Below are 20,406 nucleotides of genomic sequence, written 5' to 3' on the forward strand. Positions count from 1 at the left end.
TTTACAGACAAAGTAGACATTTCAAATTGTGAAGATTAAAGTTGAGAATTTATTAAAAATGTACATCTAAAACATAAATTGGACCAATTATATTCACATACAAGTCTGTTTGCATAGCTCATGATCTCATGTCAAACCTACTTATTCATTTTCCAGGGAAAAAGTTGCACAAATTAATATATTGAACGATAATGTAGTTTATCTACTAATTGTAAAAAAAACTAAACAAAGATTATCAAGTTTTAATTATTGCACTACCTCTAGTAATGAGTAACATGCAACAAATCGAAAAATTGCAGAACATCAAATCTTAATTGACTGATTAATCATAAATCAATGAGGTTCTGTTTAACTACATACTGCGTCTTGAACAGGTGATTGTCCATATTCTTACATTAGAAATGATATAACACAGCAGCTATCCTAATAATGATAGAAGAATTTAAAAAAGATTATAGTATAAAAATGCATTTCATAGAATGGGTATTAAACATGTTAACAGTCTAAGCATTGCTTTCATTTCTTCGTCTAATAATAAAAAAAAGCCCAATGTTTGGTTTCTAGGGGAGATTTGGCAGTTTCTACAAGCAAATTATGCAGTGAATCATGCAAAGATTTGGTAAATTACATTTCTTTGGACAGTGAAGTTTCCACTTATTCTTCTGATGTCATAGTTAAAGTTCAATTTGCAACTTGAGTTTGCTGCCCACTAAAGCCAACCGTGTCTGCCATGTAAGGCAGGTTAACAATATCACAAATATCAGCCAAATGGCAAATTAAGAAAAGGGGGAGAATTGCCTTTGTGGAAAATGTCTACCTGCCAGGTTGCCAAAGAAGACTAGCTTCTTACAGAACAGGGATATGTTGTATGCGCACGTTCATTAGGGAGTAAACAATGGCAACAAGCCACCCTGTTATGAATGGCACGTTTCAGTCTCATGTCCTCACTTTTTGCTGCGGTAGTGGGCTGCCACCACCAGGTAGCTGTCAGGGGCGAGGTCCTTGATGTTGGGGGACTTGCAGCTGATGGGGGACATCTTGCCCTCCACCCGGGAGACTTGGAGCATGCGACACGGGTCGTGTTTCAGCAGGTAGCTCTCAAACGTCTCCCAGCCTCCACCAACACGCACCATCACATGCTTGTTGTGCAGCATCTGCAGAGAGAAATAAATAGCATGATAGTGTCACGTCTGATGACACCGTGTCAAAGGAGAGCTTAAAACGGGTTGCTGAGCCCTTCCTTCAATCGGACTAATGTCATTTCACTGATTGAGGCTTCGGTTCAGAAGTTGAACGAACAGTTAAGCTTGGCTTTGATGTCAGAGGTTGGTGATTGATGCTGGGGGGCCTCAGACTGGTTGATGTCCCTGGAGGGAAGCTCTCCCCATCTCTTACCTGCCTAATGCCATGTTGAAACAGAACAGAATGATCGATTCATCTCTGTTTGATTTATGGACATACATGATAAAGAAGACCAAGCCTGGCTCTGTGAGACTGCTAGCAAAGTTTTAAGCTAAATGCGGATGTCAGCATGCTGACATGCTCACAATAAAAATGCTAACAAGTTAATGCTAAGCTATCTAGCTAAGCTATCTTTTGTTACCATGTTAACATTTGCTAACGAGCACTAAACACGGTTGTGGTTGATGGGAATGTCATTAGTTGTGCAGGTAAGAATTGTTTTTTCTTTCTTTCTTTTCTTTTTTTGTGTGTGCTGATAATCGCGCTCGATTAAAGGCAGGAATACACCAAAGTTATTACAATTCATCTTTCGGAACAAATGTCATGTTCACAGTAGTTATACTAAAAACTAGAAATACACCAAAAGTCAGGGAATCTAGTCATTAGGAACCATGAACATCTGTACAAAGGTTTGCCAATCCATCGAGCAGATGTTGAGATATTTCACTGTGAAAACGTTGACCTGCTGCTGGCGCTCGAGGAGTCAGGCGTCACCAAAGTCGTTAGGATTCACCCTGTGGGGAACATGAACACCCACACCTAATATAGATGCAATCAATCAAATAGTTGTCAGAGGATCACCAAAGTCAGCATGGTTCATCCTCTGGGGACCATGAATGTCTGAACTAAATTTCATAGCAGTCCATGTCATAGTTGAGATATTTTAGTCTTGATCAAAATGGAGGACTGACATTGCCATCCTTACAGTCAGGCTAAACAATATTCACACAATGGCTATTTCATCACCGATAAGCACAAAACCTAAAAATGACAGTATACACTCTGCTTAACCAAGAAATTAGATGGAGTGTGTTTTTTATCGCTCAATCTACAACATTTGCTTCAAAATGATGCCACCTGCCACACATTCTCAAGGTTGGGTACCATGGCAACATCGACCATTACAACAGAGAGAAGAAGATGAAAGGCTTTGATGTATTGGATGCTCAGACACTCACATTCCCCAGAGGCTGTGCTCATAAAACATGTCAGCCTCACTATGGAGCCTTATCACCCCTATACCTCATTAACACGACATTACACCGCTCGTAAAACAAGCTTGTTTCCCGATGAAAGATGAACTCGTCCATGAACAGCTTACTATCAAGACTATTAGGATGCTGTTGGATGTTTGTCTTCAAAAACACAAACAGTAAGAGAATCATTCAGACAAATGCCAAACTAAGTTGTTTGATAAAAAGGGTAAACTACCTCATGAGATTGTCCCCTCGGTCTGGCCAGATATGAGGCTTTCTGCCCTCTAGGCAGCATAACATGCAACATTTATAAGCCTCTTAAAAGAATCAATCAAGAGGGCAGCGGTGGGGCAGTGCCTCCAATCACCAGCACCAGGCCTTCAGGCTTTGTGACTGTGGATTTTAATGGACCTGTGTGATGCAGAGGGGTTTCAATCACGCTGCTTTGGGACAAGACCCTTGTTTCAAGCCCATTCCCTCTGCAGCCCAGAGAAGGACAGAGGCCCGGGGCAGAGCTTGGACAGCACTTCTCACAAACACTGTGATGTTACTCTGCCCCCTTGTTGAGCCTACAACCTCATTTATTCCAGGAGCTGAGAAGGTCAGTCTCTCAGGCATGGACAGATAATTGTGGTGTACACTCTTATATGGGCTGCATGCCACTGTTGTCCTTGCTGCCTACAGAAAGTGACTTGGTCTTACGGTCCTCATGCCTTTTTCAGTGGAAGCAGCTGCTGCAGGGTAAAAACCATTTGAGGAATTTTAATTAAAGCATTTTGACTGTGAAGAGTGCTGGCTGAGAGACAAAGGAATAGAGGTTTCACACTTGCTTTGGTCTGATCAAACAATGGATCTCACATACAGTAACTGTGAGTACACACGATAACGCATGATCATAAGCATGTGTCATTTTCGTTTTGTTAATTCTGACTATTCTGTGCACATTTAGTGCATGCCTGCCCGTCCTGGAAGAAGGATCCCTCCTCTTTTGCTTTTTATGGTTTTTCCCAATTAAAGTTTTTTTTGGGGGGGATATCAAGGGTCTGCACAGAGAGAGAGTGGTATGTGATACCAATTGAAAAGGCTCAAGGTTCAGCTCAAGGTTTTGCTCTATTGTTCAACATACAATGCAGGATTGTACAATGAATTGCCATTGTGGTCCCCGTCCATCCTACCCACACAGAATATATATAAACAAATATTCAAATATTTTAAATTAGAATAGAATAAAACAATAAAATAGGCAATCAAATAGAACTAAGTACTGTGTGTAAATGAATAAATAAAAGGGGAGAACTGAATTATATTCATGAGGAAGAGAGATGGCCCTTCGATGCAAATTTGTGATTTGTGGTTTTGGTCTAAATGAATAAGATTGACTTGAACAGACACGTATGGTGGTCCAGATTGAATACTGGACAGCATCCTGCATTAGACCAACACTGTGAGCTTCTCACCATCTGTCCTTGGTTGCTCAGCAACACAAAGAAGACTGAAAAGCAAAAATCTAAAAAGCATCAAATGATGATAAATATTCAGATTCCCTCATGTTATTGTAGCAGGAAATTCTTATGATCCTCACTAATATTTAAAAGCAGCTTTGTTCATCCACACCCTATACAATGACGGAGACTTGTTTGATATTTGACATAAGTTGCAGTATAACGGGCTGACAGCAGAGGACATCCAAGAGTAAACTCTCTTTTGTACGTCTTCGCTTCTGAAACATACCGTCGGCATGACTCACATTCTCAGAGGTGTGAATTCTGGTTGTAGGTTGCCAAGTAACCAGAATCCCAAGGGGACCAATGCTACTTCTCTAATGTGTGTTAGCCTCCATTGATCCTCCTCCAGTATCCAGCATCCCTCCACTCAGAGAGAGTCCAGCAACGTTTCCTGGGCTGATAGATTCAGTGTGATTATAAGACACAATTAACGGGCGATAAAGCTGAGTCAAATATTTTCCAAGCATTAACTTCAGATATGGAAATGTGTGGGTGTTATTTTCCCTTAATAGCCAGTGAGCCACATTATGTTTGGCTGAAGACGGACATCGTCGGAATACCACTACCAGTAAATGAGACCTCACAGCAGAGGCGGGCTCTCCAGACACAATGGTTTACTTTCATCCCAAAGCCAGTCCCTATATCAACACACTGCCATATGCTGTGTGCACAGAGAGGGGTTTGCACTGCAGGGAGAGACCTTATTGTTATCCACCCCAAACTGATTTGAAAAATTAACAGAAATTTGATTGTTAGCTTTTGAGTTTTTCTCTGTCCTTGTGTTACGTTTTAAAATATATATCAACCCAATAAAACACACAGACTAATACACCATGAAAAGAAAATGTCCAGTACAGTGTACAGCACTTTGCTTGATTATCATCATCTTTGTATTTTTTTCTTTTACTTTACTATATTTATCCAGCACAGAAAGCAAGATTGTACCTTTGACTCAACTACATTTATCCAGCATTTGCATTTGAATTTATTTGAATGCTCTTGGATAGATTAATCGGCTAAATGATGAATTAACTGAATTTAGCCTCTAAAACAGTGAAGTACAAGAAGCACAATTTTGAGGTACTCGAACTTAAGCAAATATGACACCAATAATATGAAACCAAGACTTTTCATCTTAACTTCCCATGTGCTATTCTTACGTTTAACGATGCAAAGGATTTGGAAACTGTAACATTTTCCAACACCAGATGCTGGATATGTGTCCTTATTATGAAAAAACGTACCCGGATAAAAAGCATCTTCTCTCCAACACGGTATCGACCCTGTGAGTGTCTCTCTACGCAGAATTTGTTCAGACATCTGCAGGGGGGATCATCAGCGATATCTCTTACCTGTAAAACACACAAATATATTAAAGATATTTCCCTCCTACTAATGAAAAGTAGAAGCGGGGGTTAATTACTGCTAACTTACAGTATCGTCCAACAGCTTCCCTGTACTTTTCTTGCCGGAAATGACTTTGGTAGGAGTCGGAGATGGGGAAGGAGACGGGGAGGGAGATAAAGATGGAGATGGAGGAAGGGGCTGAGCTGGGGATACAGGTGATGGAGGTGGTGGAGGGGATTTTTCTTCTTGTTCAATCTCTTTCTCCAGTTGTATGAGGCCAGGAGGCTCCACGTTGTATCTAGACCAAGGAAACAAAGAGTCGTGTCATCCCATGAATGTAGAATTAAGATATAGAAAAATCTGAAGAAGCATATTGAAAAATAGTCATGTGTGAACTAAAATATACAGATTACAGGAAAAGCAAGTCCATACCGTGAAGCTATCCGTCCCAACTCTAAAAGACAGAGGCAGACTTCTCGCGGCTGCTTATGAAGAACTACAGGAAGAGATTAAGCTTCAGCATTCAATATGTCGACATTATATCTGGAAACAGGTACTGAGTGAGAATGAGTGGCTGTGTGATGGTAAGATGAACATAAAAATGAACTCGTGAACTTCATGCAGTCAAATGTTCCTCTCTTCTCCAACCCGGATTGTCCCAAATGAGTATATTGTTCAGACTTGAGGTTTTCTATGTTATATATTCTAACCTCTCCGAATAAATGACCAGACAGTGAGACAAGATGTGTGATACATGTGACACACCACATCATGCATTAAAGACAAAATATCCACTGCGTGATAGCAAACCTGTTTCATCTGCTGAACTGATAAATCCATCCAGAGAAACAACAGAAGAAAGAGAAATAACAGAAGTCAGTGAAATCCACTGCATGTGAGGGTGCAGTGTTGATAAATGAGTGTGCGTGACTTGGCCCTCAGAAATGATTTGCATAGTTGAAATTGCGTAGCGATGGTCGAGCGGCCATGAGACAGAAATTACAGGAATGTACGAATAGTCTCGGTATTTCTGTTGCTGGCAGGGTCACATAAGGTATATCTAATTGTAAGGAGAATATTTCAGTCCAGGCATATCCTAACTGTGAACATATTCCCGGTGACATAATGCGCAAAAAATCCTTGCAATAGATTAGAGGGAGATAACACAGTGAGTGTGTGAATGAGGAAGAGAATGTCCCCACTCTGGGCTGAGGAAAACATTTGCATAGCGTTGGCCTACTTTCTCTCCAACTCACACCCTTCTGTCTGTGCTGCCTTTGTTTTACACAGACGTTTTGTGCATGAGCACTGTATCCGAGATGCACATGTCCTCATCGTCAGGTAGAGCTTCTCCCAGCAGACTGCCGCCCTGCTGAGCTTTGTGTGAATGTGAAAGGAGTTGAAGATAAGCCTGGAGTGAGTCCTCTGAGCTTCAGGGGGGAGGAGAGAGAAGCAGTCCAACCTGTGTGATACCCTATACCTGCACAATCACGCCATTCACAGGAGATAGAAACCTGAGTCCAATGGTGGTGCCAGTGAGAGCCAAATGCTGGCTGTGTTGTATCTAAAGGCTGTTTACAGACTCCCCTGTTTGTCCAACATTTAGATTCTCTAGTGTTTTGATGTTTATAGCAGAAAAAGAGTACTCTCACCTAAATCCTCTGACTCAAACAGGCATGTTTCTCCAACTCCAACCTTACGACACCAGGCCAGGAAGTTAGCGGTGTTGTCTCGGGCAAAAAAGGAACCGGAGGGAGCGCTCTGCCGACATGGTATCCTCCGATAGGGAATACTCTGCTAGAGACATTGAGAGGTTAGTCGATGTCTTCATGTACGCTACACACAAATGAACCTGGGATGAAGAACATTTTAATTGATGAATGCTTGGACACAGAATTGAACATGAACTTCTATTCTGTGTTTGACAAAGCAAAAACAAAAATCCACGAGGGTGCCTTGTCCAGAAAAACCCCCAGAGTTTCCACCATAACATAGAGTCACACACTTTTTTATCTACACTGATTTCTTCTCCATCTGCTGCTTTCGGCTCAGGATCAAGGACCTTTTCAACAGAGATCAATACGCTAGATGGTGGGTTAGAAAATGGGTCTACTTTACCAGGCCTTCTATGATTTGGGATCAAATGACATGCTTAAAGGTTTCAGCCCCCACACGTTCTGTTCGGGGAGATTTATGCGCCTCGCTGTGGTTTTATGCAGGACATGTGCGTCTGTGCAATAAGAAAGGTGCAATGAGCTCATGCTGGAAATATGCAGGCTTTTCGTGGGTATTTTTCTTTTCTTTCCAGGCTCTCCTTGCGACTTTTTCTGGGATCCTTTCTGTTGTTGAATTACTTTGCATTCCTGGAGAAATAATGTCGACCACATTGCCAGCTTCGTTTGATCCAACAATCAGAATGACATGTTGTTATTTCTGTGGTGCTGATCTGCACCTTTACGTGTCTAATAATTGCACAGAAGGCGCAGAACTTTTGGAAGACATGATGTTTAGAGGAATAGGAACAAATAATAAGGATAAAGGAGTACTTTGAGTTCATAAAAATCACGTAATCTTCTTTCAACCAGGAAGATTATAAATGATTTATGTATCTCTACCTTCATGGCTGTACATGCACACTTTCAAGGAATAGTTCTACATTTTGGGAAATATGCCAACGCTTATTGGCTTTTTTTCTTTAGAGTTAGTTGTGGAGAATATACCACTGCAGCCAGTTATTTTAGCTGAGCATGAAGACTGGAAACAGGGGGAAACAGCTTGGTTCTGTTCAACGGTTTAAAAATCCCCTTCAGCTCCTCTGAAGCTTGGGGGGTTGTGTGTCAAACTATTTCCAGCGCAGTAACTTCCTGGGGTCTCTGCTGGTGCTGACTGTGGCTTTACATTTAATGGACAGATATGGGAGTGGTTAGTAAATGAGCGTATTTCCTAAAATACGTAATGTTCCTGTAAATTGTGTTAATGTGGGAATAATTGTAACAGTTAACACGGTGGTGGTATTGAATCTGGCACATGACAGTAATATGACGAGAAAGAAATATCATCTTCAGTCATACGCAGTATACATTGACGTAAACACGTGGGAAGATGTGCAAGAGACAGCATCTACAAAGGGATTTATTGTTTCCCTCTGCTGGAATCATTTAGTCCCACTCCACCCACAACTCATAATGAGTTTTAAAGCAGATGGACGTTCTCTTTAAAGTGGTCAAAAACAGTAAACATCTCAGCTTATTACAAAGTGCCATGATAAGCAAAGCAACAATTCTTTGAGTCATAAATTTGAAATGACATAAGATGACGTACATTGCATCAGGCGAATGCTGAAAGTGCACAATGTGAGCTGTAAGTTTAACATAAAACATCACGGTGCAACTTTGTTTGATTTTAAGCCTGAGTTGTAGGTCAGGGTAGACCACGCTCTGTCTCTTTTCCAGGACTCCGCCTCAGGAAGACTCTCTCTATATGTTGGCCTACATGATCATTAGACCATTTCAGTGGATCCTCTGCCGTCCCGCGGTCACTGACCTCAAGTATTTCCTCAAATCTGTGCTGCTACACTCACACTGAGATCAGGAGACTCACCGTCATCAGCACAGTCATGCAAACATCAACAACTCTCACTCCAGAGCCAACACAGGAGTCTTTGGCTTCCTTTCCTCTGAACAGAAACTAATCAGTGTTTCCCTGAGCACCAGACACTATAAACTACAGATAGTATTCATGTCTCCAAGATAAGGCTTTTGTCATATTCAGCACCATTTTTTTAACTCTCATGAAGCCACATTTTAGGTTCAACAAATGCAACTTTGCTCAACACTGTAGGATGTTTCTATGGACGTCTATAGACTGGGCACAAGTGGAAATACGTGAACAACATTTATACAGCTAAAGACATCAAACCTTCTTGCAGTAGCTCTGAAGCAGATCCAATGTAAAGATCGGTTTGTTTTCTGGAGCAGTGAGCCAGTAAAATATATACGATTACGACTTGCAAGGCACCCTTTCATCTTTTAAAATTCATTAAAGCCTGACTCAAGGCTCACAAGAAATGAACATTTAATGTAGTTCTGCCAATTCTCACAGGGGATGTGGGGCCCCATCAGTTAATGTGTCCTTGCCAGCCTTATTTTTTTTCTCCTTTTTTGCCCTGCCGAAGGCTGCAGGCCCCCATCCCCCATCCCCCATCCCCCATCCCACCCTTTGTGCACCTCTTTTATGAAATTATGGAGCTCCTTGCGAAGTTGGGATTTATGGTCGCTGGTGAGCCGAGAGAACCAATCAACAAGTAAGATCTATGGACGGGTTGGATAATTCGAGAGGGTCTCTCTGTGTTACCTTTCAAAGGTTATGACGTCAAATATTTCTTTGAGATGGGAGGAACTCTATTCGTGTTGCTTTTATTGATCCAATTGATGGAAACCTCATACCAGCTGTTTCCTGTCTCAGGAACAGTCAATACAACTTCAATACTGTTGTCTTTAGGCAGTTTGGTCACAATTACTTTTGCAGGAATAACAGGACTTGAAGGGATAATTTATGTGGCAATGCAGAAAACTGATATTAAATGTAATACGACTTAGTATGTCTGGATTTCACACTTTTTTTAACATGCAGGAGGATTGCTCATATAGTTGGGACCACAGCGATTGTCAGTCAAAATGATCATACACGTTTTTAGAATCGATTCTCTGTCAAATCATTGAACACTTTAAGGGTTTGCTCCCAGGTTAGCGTTTTCACTGTAAACGCTATCATGCCACACTACTGTGATCCTCAGGTTTCTTGATACCTTGCTGTTGCCACAGGCAGACATGTCTCCGTCATTTTGCCTGAACTTCTCCTGCAGTGTCTCAGCCAGCTGGCACAACAGGAAGCCATTGTCCAAGCGATCCATGAAACTCTCAGCGGTGATTTCCAGACCTGACCAGGGGACACATGAAGAGAGCAAAGAACCCAGCAGTAAATTCAACAATCAAATGCTCATTTTAAAATATATGTGCACTATAAGGAAATACAATTTATTCTCCATCCATTCCCAGTTGAAGCTGAACCTGATGCGATGTTATTGACTCCCAGAAACTGCTTGGCTGATTGAGCTTGGCTTGTGCTGCTGGGTTTAGGCAGCTATGGAGAAGCCAAATGTTCACATATTACAACATGACTCGGGGGAATCTGGTGCGGGGGGCGGGGGGCGGGGGGGATTTTCTACCGTGGGGTGGCAAAGACAAGATAAGGGGGCATCTGATTGTGCACAATATGCCTCCTTATCCTGCACAGTTGCAGAGATAGTTTGGTGATCAACATGTGGTGTCCAGTTGACTGACTTCCAGAGGACCATTCCTTCATAGTTAGATCATTGTGAAATAGGAGGTGGTGGCAGGGGGGTGTCTGTGGAAAGAAACCGGAGATTTTTTTCATTTTTTTTAATCCCTTTTCTGTTTCTTATAGGAGGAGGGGTCTTGGGGGTTTCGACGTTTAATGAGTTCCAAATGTTGTAATTGAGCCCAGAAAAGAGAGATTGAAATCTTGAGAAATACTCAGTGAGCTCCCGTCTTATATGCTCAGACTCTCCCTCGATCCATGTGTGAGGAAAATATATTCCAGAGGGCTCTGAGAGAAACAGTTCAACTCAAATACTCACTCGCATGAATTGCTTGGTTCATTCAACCCCCCATCACAACAGCAGTATGACTCATCAGTATAAGCAAGCACCGGCCTCCCACTCAATCAGTGGACTCGTTATGCCGCATCACTCCTCCCACCTGAAACTATAAACCCTGCTAAGCATACCAGCGCCTTCTTTCTGAGAATTTTAAGGTGCTGAACACCTTTAAACCAACAAACTGGTTCAACATTTATTGCAAATATGTGGATGCTCTGAAGTCTTTTTTTGTCTTTGATCCCAACAGTACACCAGAGGTTTCTAGCTCCGCTGGTTCCAGCGCAAACACACAGACTGCCAGAGACAACAAATGAGGTACTGAAGTTGTTTTAAGTAGCTCTCACACACACACACACACACACACACACACACACGAGTAAGTTTCAGAAACTTAACCGGCTTCCAGTTGATTTGAGAAATTATTGTTGGACTGTTTACAGTCTGCAGGTTGTCCCATGGAGTAACTCCCAGACATCAGGTGAATCATTTTTACCGTGTCAAGTACAGCTACAAATATTTCAAAAGAAATTTGGAAGAAAAGCTTAAAATACTGCGGTGCATCAGCAGAACTGCCTCACTTCTTAAAGACTATACACTCGTTAACAAAACTTGAAATGCCGATACATAAAATAATAGGTAACAGACTGTTAGCCTCTTAGAAATTCAGCCAACAATTGCTGAATTCTTACATTGTCACCAACTCTGGTGGAGGAGGAATTGTAAGAATCTGGGTTTTGCTAACAAGTACATTTTTGTGCAGACACTGGTTGGTCACTGGTGTCACAGTTAAACCTGAATATTCTCTTTTTACCATTATAAACCATACTGCATAAACCACACAGAGACTATTATGTGTTAATATGAAACTTAACCTTCTGCAAACACACCCAATTCGATTTGAGTCTCTAAATTCAAATCAGATCCTCAGAGTGCGCCATGCATTTGTTTTGTGACTGCACTGTTGAAGAAGTACACTACAAAGGGTGATTTATTATGCAATAACAACCTTGCACAAAGCCTCTGCTGATGTTCCACCACTGGCTGCGCATTATTCGAGAACTCGTAATGACGGCCATTATTCAATTAAGGACAATCTATGGGAGGGTGAACAGGGAACTGGTTCACACATTCCAGTGACTTTAAAAGTGTTTGTAATGAGGTTCAGATTGATTCCAGTCCACAGCAGAGGTGTTTGCATCAGCAACACCAGTTCAATTCATGCTGAAGGTTAGTCAATTCAAAGCCAAGCTATTTCTAGGACAGTGCTTTGTATTTGTTTGCAAAAATAGCAAGATTTGTGGGAAATAAATAACTGAGGCACAATATATAATTAAAATGTATTGAAAGAAATGATTTCCATACAACTTGTTTACGACAAATACAGAATTATTCGTAGTAGTGTCATGTGATGATTATGAGTGTTTCCTACCGAGGATATTAGTGAGCCACAGGGCCAGGTCTTCCTTCATGGGCAGCAGGCTGGCTTCATGTCGACTGGCCAGCCAGTGCTGATACTGCTGCATATCTGTGAAGCCGGGGCCACTGGGCTGTTTGGGGCTCAGGAAGCTGCACATGGTTCCCTTTTGACGGCCTGAGGAAGGACAGGAGGACAGGACGCACGAAGACGATGATCACAAAGACGTCAGTGAGAGTTTGCAAAGGGAACTTCAAACATGTGTGCTGTCTAAATCAACATGGATATGTGTAATAGGCTACCATAGAGCAGCTCTTCAATCAACACCCCATGTGTGAAGCTCATAATGTCCTTTTTTGTGTTGAAACTGTGATAGGTGTTGATTCAACATTTTCAGGCTTTGACCAACCAACAGTCTAACAGAAACCATCAAGTTATACATCGTATGGTATATTATGATGATAGAAGGAATCACTCATGGAAATGAAGCCCTTCTGAACATTTCTTTCTAAATCCAAATGATACGATCAAATGAATACAAGAGAAGAGGGATCAGAGTGCTTTTGTCCTCTTGGCACGAATCCCGGTTTGGTTTTCAGTCCACCTGATGATATGAGACAGTAAGGTTCCTGTCCACCTCTTCACTGAACAACAGACACTTTCATACCAGCCACACACATACAGTAGGACCTCTATTCAACAAACAGCAGCCACAGACAAAGAGCTCCTTCAGGTTGCAGAACCAGTCTATCATAGAGTCTAAATCAATCCAATCGAGCCGACACTGCAGCAGGCCTTACATTGCAGCCTGATGGAGAGACTGGATTTGACATCAATATTCAGAGCGACATTTTAACAACTACTCACTGCCTGCAAAGTGAAGTCAATAAGTAAATGAGACATTTCTCACTGTCTGGTGCTACAGTGTGCCAGATGTTCACTGTCTGAGCTATAATGTAAAAATCTTTTCACATTTCAATCCAGTGTCACTCCATTAGTGCATTTGCTGATGATGCAAGTAACTGACAAAACTGGGCACCAGATGTAAGTGCTGACATGGAAAGAGACAATGTGCGGACATCGTTTTAAGAATTAAGAAATGGACAGCTTAAATATTCTATTGTGACAGATGACTGAACAACATAGATGACTGAGTGTGATTGATATGTTTCTGTTTTTTTGTCTTCACTAAATTCGTCTTTCTGGCGTCATCAAAGAAACAGAAAGTGGGTTGAGTACAATCCCCTCCTTGTAATGAAATCAAGTTGTGGCATCTAAAAAGGTTGTGCCTCCAGCTTGGACACCAGCAGGAACATCTTACACGCCAGGCAAATGGCAACAGGATATTTGATGCAAATTAGAAGAAGAGCTCATTCAAACAAAGAAGGGAAGCGTCCATGAACAATTAGCTCATAGTCTGTGACGGCTGAAAATGTCCTCTGAATACCGAGGGAGTGTCACACAATGTGAGGAATCTGAGCTATAAAGCTCTGTAACATGTCAAGGTCCCTCTGCAGTTGGCTGTAACCAAATCACACTGCGTTGCTACGCTGGACATCTGGGCCTTGATGTCCGACCAAGGTGGTCTTATCTTATCTTATCTTAGACAAGAGCTCCATGTTTCTTACGCTCACTGAACTCTGGAGCTCAGCACTCACACGCTGGTGCTACATTCACAGGTCCAGTGTGATGCAGGCTGACAGACAGGATAAGGGCACTGGGACAACTTCTCATGTCTCACAGCACAAGCACCATTAACTGGTGTTTATAAAGATATTTGTATTTGACATATCTGTCAATGGGTAACATAGCACAGTGAAGAAGTATCTTAAATATTTTACACTCGTTGTTTTTGATATTCAGTATATTTTCTTCACTGGCTAATGAAAAACATTGTATTCAACTTTCTCATGTGATTCTTAAGCCACAGAACTCATTTTAAAATGCAGAAAAATGCATTGGAGTTCTAAACATCTGTCATTGAACAACATACTTAAATCAAAAGCTGTATTGTTCTCAACGGGACCATGAAGAAACTTCATACTCGGGTTTCTTCTCTTTTTCCCAGGAAAGTTTCCTAAAGAAACAACGAGCTGTTGTTAAACATACCTGGTTTCCTCTCACCACACTGTAGCCTGACCTCTTCCACTGCAGGCCAAGAACACAGCCAACTCCACCACTCTGCTAGGCTTCATGTAGCATCATCTGCTGAACTTGCTGCTTCATGCTATTTTTCAGAATCTGACTCAGAATCTCACAGTACACCCATGGTTCAGAAGCAGAAGAAAATACATCTTATAGCCCAGAGATATTCGATTAGAGATATACAATTTGTTTTTCTCAGTCTGAAAAGCCTCATGACTTCAGTAACGCCGTCATAACCTAGTTGGCTGCAGATTGCTCCAGGAAGGCATATGGATGGGAATTTCAACTGCTGAATCACAGACAAAAAAACAAGAGTGGCTCTGTCCTCCTAACCCTCACAGCCCTTCACGCCTTTCTCCACTACAACAGTAAACGGATCTGGAGACTGATTTGTCCATTTAAACAAGGAAACTCAGCATGTTTCTACTACAGAGAAGTACTGTGTGTGTGTTGTGAGTCAGTATTGCTTTCAGCTATCCAATTGTATCATCAACTGTGGTTAGTTAAGTACGAAATCTGCAGCAGATATCAACAACAGTAGATTTGTTTGTACTTGTGTGGTAACTTCAGCAATACAATAAGCCTGCAGCACAAAGCTTGTTTATTATCATATCACACATTCCAACAAAACAGTTATTGTCTTCGTGAACCACATGGTGTCATAAATCCTGAGCTGTAATCTTGCATTGATTTATTCTCGACCAAATCATTTCAAAATGTAACAGGCAGCATAGGCCTGCATTTGAAGACCCCCGTGTTGTTTCCCTTTTCATTACAAGCAAACTACACTTCAGACAGACACCATGTCTGCATAGCACACTTATTCTTGCATGACACAGATCTTTTGTTGCTATGTCTGAATTTAGTGCAATAAACTGGTTTTAGACTGTTGCATTTGCCTCTTAAAACACTGCAGCGCATTTTATGTACAACTGTTATACAGTTTTAACACTGCCTCCTCCTTTACAACTGTCACAAATAAAAGCAGCCACAACAGACATTTCACCACTCTGGAAATAGGATCAAGGGAGGACGCCTGATGAGTTATGACTGAACTCCAGCAGAGCACCCACTAATTAAAACCAATGAAATGACTGAATGCTGCAACTGAACAAAAAATGTCATTCCGTGTAATTAAAGATGCCTTGAAATTATTTTTTGAGAAATGTCAAATGAACAGCTTCTTCACTGTCAAGAAGTAAGACTGAACTGAGCCACAACTTATAAAAATTGAATATGAAATTTTGCAAAGGGCACAACCCCCCAGTGAGAAGAGCAAGGGGCTATAAATGTTACACCCCCAACCTAAAACAGATTATAAAGACATTCAAAAATCTGTCATTCATTTGGCAACAAAAAGCGCAAATGTCTTTGCATGAGTCCTAAGAAGCTCCTTACCTGTGCTCGCCCTGAGGGTTCAGCTCGTTAGTGCGCACCTTCCTCTCACTCGTCCTGAGAACTGCTGGATCCCAGTTTTCATGCTTTTCACCGCGGTGCACCGACCCACAGGTTATAGGCTCCAAAACACTGAACCAATGTGGACCGCTGCGCATTTGCACAAGGATCTGAATGCACTCACACACACACACACACACACACACACATAAACTCGCGCTGCTGCTGCTGCTGATGGGAGGGAAGTTTGATCCTGCTGGCAGTGCCTCTTTCGCTCCGCTTTGTGTTGCCTCAATATGACATTTCTGGACCGCATTCAGCAGGTCAGCCCGAGAAATTCAATCCTTCGATACACTTTGCTTAAATGGATTTCCATTTTTTTCTTTGTGCACATGTAATCTGATCCAACTGACAGACCCTGACTATATCAAATCTGTTCGTCATGAATATTAAATTCAAATGACACTGTTTTGTTAATTTTGTAAATAAATCATAATGAAGCAGACACAACCCTAAATAAATAAAATAGGTAATTGTTTTATTGTCATGCATTAATTACGTTTTTTCTCTAATTAGATGGGTTTTGTTTTTACAATAGTATTGATGTAATATAGGGAATGAACTACATGAATATGTTTGTCAGAAAGTAAACCATAGAAACAAAATCCAAATGTGTGTATACTGAGTGTATACTCAATTCTGCACTCTTTCTGTGCGTGTTGCTGGTGTTACTCTGCGGCTTTTACTTTGAAGGAAATACATTTGCCAAGGCTTCGCACTCAAGGACGCATGCGCAGTAGTACAAGCGTTACAAAAGCGGCCGGGGTACGCGAGTAAAGGAAAAACATAAGTATGTTAATTTCTACTAAATATCCCTTTGATAGTTCATACTGTCAACGCTGGATATAATATGAAACAGCATTCGTTACAAACATTTTTGTTTTGAAACGTGTCACCGGAAGCCCTGTGCTGCTGCTCGAATCTAAGTTATGTTAACTGTTGTTGTTAGCTAACCTGTTTCTAACCAGCTAGCTAGCCTATTAACGATAACGTTTTGCAGTGTGTCGGCGGCAGAAGACGGTTTTGGGTGAATGTTTATCTGAACTGTGTGCTTCTCTCAGTGAGCGTCCACCAGCAGCGCTCAGAGGCTGACCTGTGGACGCGGAGAGCGCCACATGGAGGCGGTGCTGAAAAACGTGGCGAGCACGACGGAGCTGCTGGCGGTGGCGGCGCTTAGCGGTGAGGTGCAGCGATGGGATAAACAAACTCTGTCCAGAGCTGTTCAGTGGGCCCGGTACTGCGAACACCTCTTTTCCAGGTTTCACAACAACCCCGCGATAAGGATGCTTATGGAGAAGCAGCTGCAGCTCACAAATCAAAGTTTGCGAGCTGCCTTTGCGGGATACATTGAAGTCTCCTTCTCGGACCTCTCCCGGTGTCAGCACCTGTTGCTTGTTGGGTTGTTAAAAAACCCCGAGCTGCCCATCTCCATCATGAAGATACTCTTTGACACTGCGAGTCCTGTAAACACCCAGCAGAGTGAGTGCCAGGACGTCACCGGCTTCTGCAGCCACATCATTCAATGCAAATCTGCTTGTAAAGTCCTGAGTCCTCTCACAGACCTGTCAGCTGTTGGTGCTGATGCTGAGGTGCAGGCTGCGATGCTGATGGAGAGGTTGGATGCTCTGCTGAGCCAAGGCAGTGAAGCCTGCCGCACAGAGCACATTTTAGACTCTGTCCTCCTGGGATTTGAAGGCGCAGCAGGACATTTCTGTCTTGTCATCGCCGCAGCTCTGCTGACAAAGAAAAACTCTGCTGCACAAAGCACTTCACATGACTTTCTCTTGGACTGGCTGCAGAAAGAACAAAGTGTGCTGCAGCACATGTGTTCTGCTTTGCCTGCTACACTTATTATAGACCTGACCAAAGAACACCTGAAATTTAGACATGCATACTGCGATTTGCTGAAAAAGTGGGCATCCGATATGGAGTACAGCATAAGTGAGGGTGAATGGGTTCAACCCAGAAGGAACCGAACAGTGTCCTTCAACAGACTGACCCAGCACTTCCTGGGCTTGTTTGAGACCAGTCCCTCTTTGAGAGACGATGTAGAAAAAGAGCTAAATGCTTTGAAAATGTCCGATGGAGACTTTGATGTCGAAGGTCTGAGTGTGTGGGGAGACCTCCTGTCAGCTGTAAACAAGTGACTGTCAGTCACAAAAAGATGCCCAAATGTCTAAGTCTGTTTATATCTTTATGCAATGTATGACTATAATAAACCTCAGTACGTTTTGTTACCAAAGAAAACATCCAGAGCACAGATTTTTGTAAACTGCGTCAATGCTGGCATCACATGACACATTGACATTCAACATTAAATAACTTTGGGTTTTTTAATGGGGGAAAAAAAAATTCCCAAGCAGAGGAAGGTGTCAAAAAAGTAGCATTTTGGTAATGGTACCAAAACACAGGTATCATAAAAGCTCATGAAGCTTAGTATGCTCACTTCAGTGGATTTTGTAATATCTTTGTAATATTTTATCCATGCACCTTGTCGTGATGGGATTCATTGTTTTTCTCAATACAATTGGATATTTGTTAAAAACGGTTTGGACAGATGGTAGAACCACATGCTGCCTTGTAGCAGCACGTCATCTGACTCAATTCAATTGAAAGTAGAGATTTCAGGCAGTGAATAGTTTACACTTCATTAATTAGTCTCCGGAGATTCAAGGCTTTATTTGGCTCCATAAATCCCACCTCACTACCAAATGATATTATAGATGTAGTGTTTAAAAATCATTCTGTAGCTGCTGATTTATGAGGTCCTAGAAAATGGTCTTAAAGGACAACGGGCTGTAAAGAAATGGCCGAAAGACGTTGTGTCATCTAATTTACCCTTTTCTAACTGTACACACCCTAAAATCATTTTCACTTTCTCACACACCATCTGTCAATATTGCCTCCTCGCAACAAAGCTGCACTCCTTCTGAATCCAAACATTTTGATTGGCTTAATGCCAGTGATGTGACTCGACTGCCAATTCACACATCCCCGACCTCGCCCATGTGTCGGAGCACCTCTGCGCTCGAGGGATCAGTTAGTCAGATCAGGCGTCGTCAATCACACAATAGCTGGTGTGTGTGTGTGTGTGTGTGTGTGTGTGTGTGACATAACCGCGGCAGACAGCGGATTAGAGACCCGGCCGCCGTGCGGAGGGAAACACCAACACGACCACGGCTCGTTTAACACGCCACAAAAGCAATTCACGTTGAGACAGACACGGGTCACCGAGTGAGGGGTTGCATGTACACAACCAATTTATTTCCATCCAATGAAGAACATATTCATCCGGCTGGATGGAAACCAACAAGGATTGAATGGATCTCACCTGCTCCTCGGTTATAGATGTATGCAAATAAAGCTCATTGAGATTTTCAGCATGTTCGATCAGGTTTTAGCCGGTTTGGGTATTCAAAGGAAATAATTAAATGAGTTTATTCAGCAAAGAGTTTTCATCCCCGACATGTTAACAAGCAGCACTTTGGTATCGTTTAGACTTTGGGATTGAACACTTTCATTTTTAGATTTTGTTTCTCACTCTTCTTCACAGCCTTGCACATATCTGGCAGAGTGTCTTAGCAGCCACGGCGATGATTCAGATGTGTTCGTCTCACTCCAAATTAGAAGCCTACAATTAAGTCCTTTGCCTGTATCTCCATGAAAGGAGAACATGTTTTACATGATGTCCATGTCTGACATCTGATAACAAGGAAAGCCCGTGATTTTCAAATCTCTTCATGTCAAAGAATCTTTAGTTTTCTTTGGCAGGGAGCTGCAATATTTTAATATCAATAACCGTTTCATTCCGCAGGATTAAAACCCTAATAATATAAAGCAGCTATTTACCAACCAGTTTGTTTGTCTCATAAATGGGAGGAAATTGCCCTCTGCTCTTAACCTGCAAGGTGAAATTACAGGTTTTCTTATTGTATCACTTCAAACAGCAGGAGGTCGACACAGCCCCATAATAACTGCAGCAGCCCACTTTAAATGTGTGAGGTTCACGAGACGTCTCTTAAATCTGTTCAAGCAGCCACTAATTCCTTGAACAATGAATTTAGTATTTGTGGGAATACAGTATGTCGCATTTCTGTCTTTTATTTAAAAAAAAAAACACTTTCCCCAAGTGAGGATGTGAAATTAGAAATGAAACGCACAGCATTTCCTGCTCTCACATCTTATCCTTGACTTGTTTTTGATTCTGTCCAGTGTGTTATTGTTCTGTGCCAGCGTGGGGTAACACACTGCAGTGTGACACGCTGAGGGCGAGGTTCTGCAGCTTCTAAAGGGTCGTGAAGGATAGCATTCATTAAAACTCAGATCCAGCCCCCATCTGGTGGTGTGAATAGGGAGTCCTCAGAGGGGCGGGGTGGAGGGGTGTAGAGCCCTCCCTCGGCACGTGCCTAAGCCGCTCCAGCC

The 20,406-nt window shown here is 42.0% G+C and overlaps 2 protein-coding genes across 3 annotated transcripts; one reads left to right on the top strand and one right to left on the bottom strand.

The window, feature by feature from the left end:
- Positions 1-228: 228 nt before the first annotated feature.
- On the bottom strand, positions 229-16,215 carry gas2a (growth arrest-specific 2a). Of its 2 annotated transcripts, none has more exons than XM_079265723.1 (8): positions 15,928-16,215; positions 12,400-12,561; positions 10,098-10,228; positions 6,943-7,087; positions 5,723-5,786; positions 5,378-5,588; positions 5,188-5,295; positions 229-1,154 (listed from the first exon to the last, which is right to left on the bottom strand). In XM_079265723.1, exons 2-8 carry the CDS (start codon positions 12,542-12,544, stop codon positions 945-947), a joined length of 1,014 nt encoding a protein of 337 aa, XP_079121849.1. In that variant the 5' UTR covers positions 12,545-12,561; positions 15,928-16,215; the 3' UTR covers positions 229-944. The 2 variants fall into 2 exon arrangements, with proteins under 2 accessions (XP_079121849.1, XP_079121850.1); XM_079265724.1 differs by having other exon boundaries at positions 6,943-7,084; positions 15,928-16,214.
- Positions 16,216-16,872: 657 nt separating this feature from the next.
- Positions 16,873-18,131, top strand: fancf (FA complementation group F; the record flags this gene model as incomplete). The annotated part of the gene is made up of 1 exon (XM_079265712.1): positions 16,873-18,131. Exon 1 carries the CDS (start codon positions 17,100-17,102, stop codon positions 18,129-18,131), a length of 1,032 nt encoding a protein of 343 aa, XP_079121838.1. The 5' UTR covers positions 16,873-17,099.
- Positions 18,132-20,406: the final 2,275 nt, after the last annotated feature.

Source organism: Melanostigma gelatinosum (genome assembly GCF_949748355.1).
Source record: "Melanostigma gelatinosum genome assembly, chromosome: 1".
Taxonomy (NCBI): Eukaryota; Metazoa; Chordata; class Actinopteri; order Perciformes; family Zoarcidae; genus Melanostigma; species Melanostigma gelatinosum.